This window comes from Salvia hispanica, chromosome 2 (genome assembly GCF_023119035.1).
Source record: "Salvia hispanica cultivar TCC Black 2014 chromosome 2, UniMelb_Shisp_WGS_1.0, whole genome shotgun sequence".
NCBI classification, from domain to species: domain Eukaryota; kingdom Viridiplantae; phylum Streptophyta; class Magnoliopsida; order Lamiales; family Lamiaceae; genus Salvia; species Salvia hispanica.
The window spans coordinates 15,888,644-15,900,808 of NC_062966.1; the positions used below are offsets into that span (position 1 = coordinate 15,888,644).

At 40.1% G+C, this 12,165-nt stretch overlaps 3 protein-coding genes across 10 annotated transcripts; 2 read left to right on the forward strand and 1 right to left on the reverse strand.

The window, feature by feature from the left end:
* Window positions 1-530: 530 nt before the first annotated feature.
* Window positions 531-2,115, forward strand: LOC125204786. Of its 2 annotated transcripts, none has more exons than XM_048103519.1 (4): window positions 531-1,153; window positions 1,515-1,585; window positions 1,713-1,814; window positions 1,870-2,115. In XM_048103519.1, the coding sequence occupies exons 1-4, from the start codon at window positions 574-576 to the stop codon at window positions 1,978-1,980; spliced, it is 864 nt and encodes a 287-aa protein (XP_047959476.1). In that variant the 5' UTR covers window positions 531-573; the 3' UTR covers window positions 1,981-2,115. The 2 variants fall into 2 exon arrangements, with proteins under 2 accessions (XP_047959476.1, XP_047959477.1); XM_048103520.1 differs by having other exon boundaries at window positions 534-1,153; window positions 1,713-1,811.
* LOC125204785 (E3 ubiquitin-protein ligase ORTHRUS 2-like) lies at window positions 1,763-8,086 on the reverse strand. Of its 6 annotated transcripts, XR_007173646.1 has the most exons (11): window positions 7,494-8,086; window positions 6,421-6,956; window positions 4,742-4,867; window positions 4,360-4,459; window positions 4,216-4,277; window positions 4,016-4,118; window positions 3,730-3,868; window positions 3,341-3,555; window positions 2,780-3,218; window positions 2,631-2,706; window positions 2,366-2,512 (listed from the first exon to the last, which is right to left on the reverse strand). XR_007173646.1 is itself a non-coding variant. In XM_048103518.1 (10 exons), the coding sequence occupies exons 1-9, from the start codon at window positions 7,899-7,901 to the stop codon at window positions 2,808-2,810; spliced, it is 2,100 nt and encodes a 699-aa protein (XP_047959475.1). In that variant the 5' UTR covers window positions 7,902-8,086; the 3' UTR covers window positions 2,366-2,706; window positions 2,780-2,807. The 6 variants fall into 6 exon arrangements, 2 of the variants coding, with proteins under 2 accessions (XP_047959475.1, XP_047959474.1); XR_007173645.1 differs by lacking the exon at window positions 2,366-2,512 and adding an exon at window positions 1,763-1,863 and having other exon boundaries at window positions 2,631-3,218; XR_007173643.1 differs by having other exon boundaries at window positions 2,631-3,218.
* A 284-nt stretch (window positions 8,087-8,370) lies between these two features.
* On the forward strand, window positions 8,371-11,154 carry LOC125207316 (cytochrome b-c1 complex subunit Rieske-4, mitochondrial-like). 2 transcript variants are annotated; one of them, XM_048106605.1, is made up of 2 exons: window positions 8,371-8,585; window positions 10,287-11,154. In XM_048106605.1, exons 1-2 carry the CDS (start codon window positions 8,477-8,479, stop codon window positions 10,928-10,930), a joined length of 753 nt encoding a protein of 250 aa, XP_047962562.1. In that variant the 5' UTR covers window positions 8,371-8,476; the 3' UTR covers window positions 10,931-11,154. The 2 variants fall into 2 exon arrangements, with proteins under 2 accessions (XP_047962562.1, XP_047962561.1); XM_048106604.1 differs by having other exon boundaries at window positions 8,373-8,633.
* The last annotated feature ends 1,011 nt before the right edge of the window (window positions 11,155-12,165 follow it).

Here is a 12,165-nt window from a genome sequence, read left to right on the forward strand (position 1 = left end):
GCGTGAGCTAGCCAATTTTCTAGCCGTAATCGCGTTGGCCGGTTGCAATGGTCGGCTAGCGCTAACCGATCTGCAATCCGGCCGGCTAGCCTCCATTGGAGATGCTCTTACAACTATTCTAGTATAAAACAAAATTTACGTATGTGTTGTAACTTGTAAGATGCGTCTCTTTTATAAGACTGGCAAATTCGTACGTGTGAGTAGTATGTTTTTTGTATTATAGTAATATGGAACTTACCTCCTATGTGAATAACTTACTTGTCATCGAATAAGAGGTGGACTAAAGTCCAAGGCTTTCTTTGTATAATGGGCTATTGGGCTAATATGGGCCCATATATGTAAAATTTCCTACTCCATCTTCCATAATAGAATTACAAACTGGGCTTCCCATATTTCATTCTGGGCTTTAAAAGCAGTGCAACCAAATTTACTAAAATGAACATACCACAAAATATCATCGTTAATGCAGAAACCATTATCACATAAAATAAAATATTTATTTAAAAGAAAAAAAAGAGAAGCATTCGTAACTGCAAAACCAAAATTAGCGGTTAACTATATTCCCCAAAAACCATGACTTCAACAAACTTCATTCTTCATCTCTATCCAAAGCCCTCACCCCACTCTCTCCTCCACCGCCCTACTCAATCCCCGATCAATACCCGCCGCATCTCCCGCTCCCCACTCTCCGTCAAATGCCAAGCCGTCGGAGAACAGCCGGAATCAACCGCCGTCTATCCAGGTGTCTACGGCCCCTGGAAAGTCGAATCTTCCGATGTCCAGGAAGTGGTTCTCTACAGATCGGGGCTGGTCGCGGCTGCCTCCTCGTTCGTGGCTGCGTCGTCGGCGGCGTTCCTGCACAACACTGATTCGGGATTGTCTGAGTTGATCGGGAGGAATTTGGATTTGTTCTACGGCGTAGGAGCTTGTGGATTGGGGCTGTCGCTCTACTTGATTCACATATACGTTACGGAGATCAAGCGCACTCTGCAGGCGCTGTGGGCGGTCGGTGCCCTTGGTTCGTTAGCAGCTTACGCCGCCTTAGCTCAGCCGGCGGGGAAGAGTTTGGTGGAGTACGTCGTTGAGAATCCTACGGCTGTGTGGTTTGTTGGTCCCCTGTTTGCGGCTCTGACTGGTCTCGTCTTCAAGGAAGGTGTGGTTTTCGATTTTATTGCGATTTTAGTTGCAAATTCAACTGAAACTGTAGCAAATTACGAGTCGTTTGGCTATGTAACATGAAGCTGTACTTGTAAACTGGAGTGTCAGTAGTGGTGAATCAAGTGAAGTTCATGTCTAATGCTTACTTTGGCGGTATGATTTGGATATCAAGTTTGAGCTTAATTTCATCATTCTTAGTTCAATTTGCAACAAAACTGAATTAGGTTAGATGAAACTCAATAGAGTAGTTTCTCTATATAAGATATGTTGATCACTCATTTACTTTTGGACTTAGCTTTCAATAAGCGAGTGAAATTTGATTGCAATTAATTTAATTTGTATGCATTTGCAAACAGGCCTTTGCTATGGCAAATTGGAAGCTGGTACATTGACATTTATCATTCCATCTGTTCTACTTGGGCATCTGGTATAGATTACACTTGATCCTTATTCTTTAATATCCTGGCTAAGGTTCCAATTTCTCTGTAAAATATCATCCTGATGTTTCTCACACTATTTAACATTTGGTGTCTGGATGTTCAATTGGTGTACAGACTGGTTTGATGGATGAAGGAACAAAACTCACTCTGTTGGGCGTGTGGATGGCACTCTTTGTGGTTTTTGCGGGAAGAAAGTTCACCCAGCCTATCAAGGTAGCATCACTTTGTTTGCTGCTGATGTCACCATTTGTAATATTTGCTTGTCCTGCAGGACGATATAGGAGATAAATCAGTCTTCATTTTCAATGCATTGCCAGAAGAGGAGAAGGAAGCTCTGATTAGAAGGCTCAAGGAGCAGGACAATCAGCTGGATCTCAATTAGGTAGGCGACTAATGTTGTCAAAATAGGAAACTACACTCTGTAAACTAATTTGAAAAACATGTTATCTGAAATTACAAATCCTGTTGATATATGTTTTGCATTTGCTTTATATCCAGAATCCAGTGGTTTCATGTCTTTTGATGTTGCCACAATATTAGCAATATCTATGGTTGAGTTACACATAATACACACATTATATCTACATACTAGTCATAGACTAGACCCCCACAGATAATGTCACTCCATAAAAGAAATGCGATGCCATGATTGAAGACCGCATAGAAACATAAAGCCCAGCATATATTCCTCTGCATTGCCTTAAAAAGAATTGAAAGATTTATACAAGTACAGGATTAAATTGAAAAGGATGAGCTTACGATGGATTAAACATGATAACCGCCATCACATCCACTGATCCACATGTAGTTCCAAAAGTTCTCTTTGAAATTATGCCAAGAGAAACTGAACCCATGGAATCACAAACAATGTAGTTCATAAACTATTTCTCATTCGTCTAAGCCCCAACCCTCACCTAGCAAGTAAAATATAATGACAAAAATAAGTCCAAAGATAACCACAAAGGAGAAGAGACTATATACAAAGTCAAACTTGAGCACCATCAGCACAAACGCAGACTCTCTTAGGCCTACCAAATTGTGATGTTTCACGACCTTCCGTGCCTCCTGAATCTCCAGCTTCAGCGCCATCATTACGATGTTTCTTTTGCTGAAAAACACAACAATCTTTTGTCATTTGAAGGTTTATCAGTCTTGTTCTCTTTTGTGATTACAGCATTCACATGATTGTCTGGTGTTTCATTCTTGCTGTCAGGCATTTTCTTGCACATTCACTTCTGTGCTCTCACTATCAGCAAGCCTGCCAAGTTTTGCTATCTCATGATCTTCTGTGCCTCCTGATTCTCCAGCTTTAGCACCATCATCACTAAGTTTCCTTCGCTTTGAATCATGAAGAGCTCCTGAGTCATTTAAAGGTTTATCAGTCTGGTCCTCTTTTGAGATTTCAGCGTTCGCATCAAAGTCCTTTTTATTTTCTGCAACAGAATCTGGTGTTTCATCCATGCTGATAGCATCTTCTTGCTCTTCCATTTCTGAGCTCTCACTATCGGCATTCTCACTGGAATTCACACTTTGGCCATCCTCAGTTTCCCTAGCCTTCGAGCTCTCATCCTTCATCTGGTTCTGTAGTGTTTCTATCACATTCATCAACTCCCTGTTGACCTGTACGGATAATCAGTCGAGCTGGATCATTACTGCAACCATTTTAAGTCTTATCTAGCATCTGAGAATAAGCCACAGATGAAAATCAGAAGCAGAAATAAAGCAAAATATAACGCTTGTACCTGAGGATTTTGAAGGAACTCGGCAATATCTTGTTTGCAAGATGGACATTTCATAACATTTTTCTGTGCTCGAAGAGTCCTTCCTCCAGATTTTCTCTCTTTCACATGAGATTGACCAGCAAAGGCACCCTCCAAGCACGCCTTGCAGAAGTTATGAGCACATGGGGTAGTGAGTGGCAGTTCCATCACTTTCCGGCAGATTAGGCAACTAAATTCTGCATTACATTTGCCATGCCACAGTTAAACATTCAATCAATGTATTGAAGTACAATAACCACAACAAATTGCGAATTAAAACAAAATATGTTTTTTCGTCCACAATTTAAAGAAAACACACAAATCACAATAATCATTATCAAAGCAGTGTTGAAAAGGAAAGGGAAAGCTACCCTTCAAAAGCCTTTCTTTTACAGATCCAGTTCCACTCCGATTTTTTCTTATCTTTTTAGTCTTTCCATTATCACCATCACATGATGTTTTTCTACTGGGTGGTTGAGGTCTCATCCACGTCCAGAGGCCTTTTGGCTCCTATACAGAAAATTTTAGACAGATGAGTCTCAAAGTAATGGTATCCTAAGAATTTTAAAGTCCTGGACCCATGCAAGCCTCAAGATACAATCACAAATACAACACAAGAAAAAACATCAAAATGACTTGGTCAGAGTAGGTGCTCACATCAAAATTCCAAGCAGGACTCTGTGTCCTTTCAGTAATATCAGTCGCTTGCATCAACTCTGGAATGCTAGGTAGAGGTCTTGGTCGATCTCCTTGGTTGTCACTACAAGCCAAAAGGATTAGTTCACTAAGAGTTTAAGCATATATTAGGAGGTACAGATTGTGGACTGGGCATGCAAGACAAATATAAAACAACTCACGTGGTCCATGGTGCTGGATCATTATCACAACGAACAAAGAGATAACGGCAGACCACAAATCCCTATAATAATTCAAAAATAATTCCATAAGGGGGGCATAAACAAAATTTGCAGATGAAAATCTTTATTTTGGTGAGTTTTTACTTGTTGCCCCGCTTTGCGCCAACACTTTTCAACCCTGTAAACCCCGTCATAACGCACACCTTCCTGTGGTGCATAAGACGACCGCTTTTCTTTAGCAGACCTACAACAAAATAAGAGAAAGCTGTATTAGAAACCAAAACAATAAAGTGAAATATGACAGGAAACAACTTAGTATATCCTGGCTAGAGTTTTTGTTAGACAGCTTCCAAGATTTTCTCAACTAGTAAAAGAAGTGTTCAGATTTTAGTAAATATTCAAAGTGTCCATACCACTGCAAGAGCACAAAAGCCACTAGAAGATAGTAATTCAAGTATTGAATTTTTAGCTATCCTCAACATCCCTCATTTACAAAGCATTACTTACATTAGAAATTTTAGCTTACCTCACAACTCGTACAGGATAACCCTCACGGCAACTAACTCGCAAAGCTTCATTGTAACTTTTAAACCTTTGGTCAAATGATTGTTTCTTGTTTGTCCTTTTATTCCCGGAAAGATCACGTCCACCACTGTAACCAGCAATAAAGTAGAGTTAATGACTGGCATAATCAGTATGCAATACAACAACGCTAAACAAGAAAACATTTGGCACACAAAAATTATCTCCAATTTCTCAATAATTGTTTCCAATAAAAGCTATTCAAACTAGTTCCCTGACAATCAACTTCAATCTCATTATAATGTTATAAATAACTTCCCTCATAACCCTTGATTGTCACACAATTTTTGTTAGCTGAATCCAAGAAAGCGTAATACAGTCAGATATATTGAGAAGACAATGTTGCATGTTCACACCAAACAGGTGGAAGGCATGGCTGATGCTAGGCATTGCTGGAAATGCCATACCCTCTGTCTATTGCACAAACAACAGTATATCTTGCTAATCCAATAACCGTGCCTGATTGTGACCATAGACCAATTTACCTCACATAATTATCACTACACCAAATTACTGATGATACTTGACCACTTCAAATTGCATTTACTAATTAAAGAGTATTGGACAAGGACAACAAGGAAAGGTGTTCACCGTATATCAGCTAAAATTAATGGAAATTGTCTCCACATGGTATATGGCATTAACAATGTTGTTAATGGCATATGGCGGTCGATTTAAAAAACTGCCACAAGGTTATGGAAGTCAGCAAGGCTGGCGGGACATGGCGGCTGATAAATAACTAAAGTTATTATTATTATTATAATATTATGAAATATAAAAATGCAAATATTTTGAAAACGACAAAAACAAAATATTTTGAATCTTGGAATAACAACTAAACATAAAGTCGTAAACTAAAACTGGCACAAGGTTATGGCAGTCGGTAAGGCTGGTGGGACATGGCGGTCGATAAATAAATAAAAGATATTATTAAGTAATAATAGCATGAAATATAAAATGTGAATATTTTGAATCTTGGAATAACAGCTAAAACATAAAGTCGTAAACTATTACTGCATAATCCGCCTAATAATTTAAGCCGTTACCGGTAGACATTATTGCAATTACTGGATATAACAATGAAAACGAAAACGTATGTAAATACGCAGGTATAAAAATAAAATGTGACGCTAATAGAATCATGAAATGAATATTTATTGTATATTTAAGTGCAGTTTGCTAAGTATATCAAATAAGTTTGAACATTCTTTCTTGTTTGAAGTTACACTGTTACAGAATTTTTTTATGCTACTTGAGAGAGAGAGAGAGAGGTAGGGTTGAGGTTGTGGATTCTGATAAATATGGAGGGGGTTGAATTAAGCTAAAAACCCCTATTTAAAATTGATAAATGTGTTGGGTTTTGGATAAACGGGTCGTTGTTTTGGGTTAATGGGTTAACGTGAGGAAACAGCCACGATAACAGCCATGGCGGCACCACTGGTATGGCGGCCGCTATATGCTGCCACATAATACTGGCACACCATGACATGGCACTGGTCATTAATAAACCTTTATAAAGTAAATATTGAGACTATACACATCCAGTTTCACATTAAATTCAGACAGATTTCATTGGTAACAAAATTTAAGTAATTAAAGCCTAATAGAAGCTACATCCAATACCTCCCTGTGTAGAGAAACCATTCTCCGTGATCCTCATCATCTTCGTAACCCCCCGAGAGTGCAACAGACTGAGCCCCATGATCAGACTGACCACCGATGCCCCCAACATGGGGAAAGTGAGCACCCCACTGCCTGCATTCCATCCTATCTGCCCAAGTTTCTCCAACCATGACACCTAAGTTCCTTGTCGGATCATACTCTGCCGTAATTGGACCAAGAAAATCTGAAGGGATCGTAACAAAAATCTTCCCGCTGCATGCATTGGCCTTTCCAGTTTTTTTTGCTCGCTCTGTGGTAAATGCCTTGTCAGGACGATCTTGGTTGTGGATAAAATGGTATATCTTGGGATTGCCTCCAGAGTAATTAGGCTCAGAAGCTTTTGCTGTTCTTATTGCCATAACTATAGCAGAGTTGATTCTAGGCTCCTTTGCCATCTTTGCTGGAATCATCTTGCGACAAATAGCACAAGTCTTCATGCGCTGTTGCCCAGTCCATTTCTGAAAGCACTTCAAGCAGAAGTTGTGCCCACACGGCGTCTGAAAACAGTATGAAGACCACAAGGATGAGGTTTAGAAGCTGCTTCCACATGTTTACATGGAAAATACACTTATATCACAGAACCATAATATACAATCTCTAATTGTTCTTTCATTTCAATATAAAACAAATGGAGCCATTTTATAGCACAGCTGACTCATTGCATATGCATCAGAAACATTACATACATTCAACTTCAAGCAGATCAAAACCAATCCATACTTCATAGTGGTAGTTTTGAGAGATTGCATCGCATTAGAACATAACTCAGAAATAATAAGATAAGTCCATGCAAAACATAAATTAGGCTCATGTAGACTCGACGCCTGAAAGAAATTTCCACCACAACCAACACAAAAATGAAAATCAAATATGTATAAGAACACAAAGAGGATGGGAGTACAAAACAGAGAAAAACCAAAGCGCCTACACACACAAATAGAAACGACGCCGTGTAATAGAACTACCAAAGTCAAATCCCTCAAAAAATCCCAAATCAGCCACAGATCGAAATTTCAAAAGGAAGAAAACCGTACAGAGACAGGCCTATCGAGAAGCTGCATGCAAATAGAGCAGTTGAACCGGTCCCCCAAAATCCCCAAAACACCCCCAGCACTCATCTCCGTCTCCTTCTCTTCCTCCGAAGCCCCGCCGAGCAACTCCTGGCGGCGCTTGGCCTTCTCACGATCAGTAAGCGACGCATCGGACTCAATCGCGCGAATCTTCTCCACGAGTCCCCCTCCGGAGACGGCCGGCATGGCGCCGGAGAGATCGGAACAGTCGGGGCAGTCCCAGTGGGCCGCGTCCGCTAGGGTTTGGAGGCAGGGCACGTGCCACGGCGTGGCGCACGTCCTGCACGTGAGGATCTCCCCCTCGGCCGGCCTCTGCTTGCAGACCATGCACACACCCTCGCCGTCGCATGGAAGGTTGCTAACTTGCGCCATTGGACGATCGCCTTCGAAAAATATGATTTTTTAAAATTTGATTAGAATACTAGTTAGTAAAGAGAAGGAAAGTGGAGAGTGGAGTGATGAGTGGTTGGTTTTATGATTTTCGTCGTTACTGGAGTGAAATAAGGCGCCGACTTGAGGAGATAAGGAGATTATTATTTGAGGAATCATTTTGAATTTTCATTTTCTGCCCGTTTCCCTCTGACTTCCCATTTTTTTCAATACCTATATATTAAATGCTGCGACCTTAGTACATTCAACTGTAGCACTGAGAGTTCTTGTTAAATTTGATATCTAATAACACTAAAAAATGAAATAGAAATAGAAATCTTAAATTGGACAAATTTGGGCCCGTTTAAATATCTTCCGAAATCGGCCCAGCATCTGAGTACTATTCAAAGCCCGTTCCAATTCTGTCATTCGACGTCGTTTCTTTCGCCATAGCGAATTTGTAGAGAGTATTTCCTTTTTTTGTTTTGTATTTGCACACTATTTTCCCTTGTGATAGAGTGAGATCCTGCGTAGGGCTCGACAATCCGTCGTCAATACTCAATCTCCATTAATCGGACATGCTGAGGGTAGCGGGGAGGAGGTTTTCGTCTCTCTCATGGCGCTCGGGTCAAGCTCCATTCGCCACCAGAAACCCATTTGTCGGCGGCGATTCGTCATCGGAAAAACGTACTTCTTCGCCCGTTGAATCAATTTCCGTTTTTGATCAGATCAGAGGTTCCTTGCTTCTCTATTGGCCCCGTTTGCATTGATTAATTTATGTCTTATTGTTGCGAAGATCCTATTAGTTAAGAAATATATGTGGAATTTTTTAAAATCTCGGGTTATGTGGAATTGTGGATGCTTCAAAGTGCTGCCTGGATTCTCCATCGATATTGACTGAATTGATCCTGTTATAAAATGTTTTTTTTTTAAAATTAGTTTTGTGATTGACTGGCCATAACAATGGTATCTTTTGTTTCCACTGAGATGATAAGTTCGAAGAGAGCTCTTCATGGAGCTGTCGGTTTAGTTTTCCCCTGACCTTATATAGATTAGTTGTATATTCGGTTCTATATTCATTGAGTTTGTTAGTTTAGCCAATATGTATATGTTGGTTATGAAATTAAAGATGCTTTCAATATTACTGATAGATAATTAGGCCAAAGACATCACGAGCCTCTGTTGTGTTGATTTTTTCAGATATTAATTCAAACATCATAATATTTGAAGCAAGTAACTACACTGGTGCTTGCATTATCTGGTACAGTTTTTTCCGCTCACAGTCCAATGTTTTAAACGTTCTGTCACAATATCCTAGATGCAAAGTAACAGCATACTGGTCTTGCTTCTAAGTACAACCATACTTTGTCAGTTTGGCTATGTTTTTCTTGCTTCCTTTATCTTACATAGAGAAACCTACCAATTGTGTTCATTTATTATGAAAATTGGAATTGTTTCAAATAATAACTCTGATATTGTTACTTCGATGCATGATATATATTTATCCTTTTTTAATACTCCACTACCTTGTTAGCCTTTTTACTTCAGTCTGTGGTCTGAATGTTCTGATTCTTGACTGTGGATGTTATTGAGTAATCTATGCTAGATTCTAGAACACCCCCAAAGCCCCACTCCCCTCAAACAAAAACAAGAAAATATAAAAGAAACCCAACCTCAACCTTCTTTCTGGTATTATTGTGGTGGATATGTATTTCTACTTCCAGATAGTTAAATGTGTGCAGACTGAATTGATTTGTTGTGATTACACGTGTACGTGCATTCATATAGTTGGTTGTTTCTCATCTAACCATACGCTGCAAGTTTTTGATTGGAAGTTAGAACACTAGGTATGTGGTAAAGGCTCTCCAGGAACCAACTAACCAATCAGATTCTTTGTGATATGCGTACCGTTGTTCTGTTGGATCAGTGTTTATTTTCATCTAACTGTATGCTGAGATTTTCTTTCACTTTTGCCGCTTAATATTTGTTTTTCTTTGCACACTCAAATTTCTTATCAGGAAAATGCTTTTCTGTTGTTTCATTTGGCTTTACCATGCTCTGTGTTTGTCTGTATGATTAACTCTTACATCTCAATTGATTCATTTTGTTATCTGTTTTTCTTTGTCCTCTTATCATATGCATTGGCAATCAGTTCAGTACTTTAGTTTAGGTGCTTGGTTTAGTCTACTATACTTGTGTTTATTCTGTCTTGTGTGGCTGAGCTTCTCCCGCGTTCCAAATTTCCAATATATTTTTGTACCATTACTCCTTCAACTGTGACAGCTGCTTCTAGGTGAACTTATTACCATTTTCAGCCGTTCCACATGTATAATTTAGAAAGCCATAGATATTGAAATAATATTTTTCTAACCTCTATGCATGTTGTAGGGTTCTCTTCTGGTTCACTGGCAACAGGACAGAACTCAGGCCTGGTTCCGGAAGTCCCTGCTACTGTGGCGGCAATCAAGAATCCCACCTCAAAGATTGTCTACGACGATCACAACCACGAGCGTTATCCACCAGGTGATCCCAGCAAGCGTGCATTTGCGTACTTTGTCTTGACTGGAGGCAGGTTTGTATATGCATCACTGGCTCGACTCCTTGTGCTCAAATTTGTTCTGAGCATGTCTGCTAGTAAAGATGTCCTCGCTCTCGCTTCCCTGGAGGTGGATCTGTCTAGTATTGAACCTGGGACAACTGTCACCGTGAAGTGGCGTGGGAAGCCTGTCTTCATCAGGCGCCGAACTGAAGAAGACATCAAGCTGGCAAACAGTGTTGATGTTGCCTCCCTTCGTGATCCACAAGAGGATGCTGTGAGGGTCAAGAATCCGGAATGGCTCGTGGTTATCGGGGTTTGCACCCATCTGGGGTGCATCCCCTTGCCGAATGCTGGTGATTACGGGGGCTGGTTTTGCCCATGCCACGGATCCCATTATGACATTTCTGGCCGGATTCGCAAAGGGCCTGCACCATTTAACTTGGAGGTTCCCACTTACACCTTTTTAGATGAGAACAAGCTGATGGTTGGGTGAGAGAGAAGTCGGTCTTGAAGTGAAGGATGTGGTAGGGAGAAATATTTGGTAAATCCATTATGGTGACGAATAATTTTATACTGGATTTGTATTAGTTAGTTTTGGTCTTTCAAGGATTCCTTGATTGATAGGCCTGCAGTCTGAAAGGGCATTGCTGTTTTGAATAATGCTGGCTACTGATCTTTATTTTCTCCTTCAGTTAAAAGATTTTGTATTGAGATTCATATTTGTTGGGACTTTTGAGATTTCTCATTATGTTCATCTCTAGTGGTGCGTGTATACCACATCGAACAAGTTTTGTCAAGAGCATAAACAATGTAGCCCGAGACAACCAATGTTTATAGTAATAAATGAAAGTAGCACGAGAACGATGTTCATAAAAAGTGAGTATCATATGTTGTAAGACGTCGTTGATATTAGGCACGAGCTGATGGTTGCCTAGGAGAACGACTAGGATTGGGTGCCCTATCTTATCATAGCCTTGCAAAGTCAAGACATCGCTAGGCGCCCTTCTATAAATAACATCAAACCTTCTAAAACACCCATTTGGGACACTCTCTCCTCCACTTGAGATACTTGAGCAGCATCAACGATCCATTCTCCACATCTTGATTCCAAGCACTCAAAAATCGACCTATTGTCTCGTTGCTCACCTCCTGACCTGTCATCTCCCATTTATAATCAAAATTATTCATGAATAAAATTACTGGCCTAATATGAGCATGTCACAATTAAAATAAAACAAAATTATGTTTGGTGACGAGAGCCCTCATTGTTCCGGCTTTTCCATCTTCATCTTGATAATCGCTTAGATATAATTAACTAACACTATTACAAATCATACAATAACAATATAAATAGAACTTTCTGCAGAAGTACGCAAAGATTAGTTAATCCAACTAATTTTCACAACCATACGCGTCTCGTTGTCATCCCTATCTCGTCCCGCAGAGACGAGACGGCGACGAGACGCCGTTGCAAACACCATCTCGTCCCGCGTCGCGCGCGGAAGGGCATCGCGACGAGCTGTCTCGCCACACGCCAGCGCCATGTGGCGCGCGCTGGCGCTAGGCGTGACGCCCACTCGCCGGCCCGCGAGTGGGCGTCGTAATTATGACGTCATAATTTATTTATTTTTTTTAAAAATAGATTTTTCGAAAAAAAATAAATAAATAAAAACGGTAATATGATTGTTCAACGGTCGAATTTTTAATTTTTTTTTATTCTATAAATAC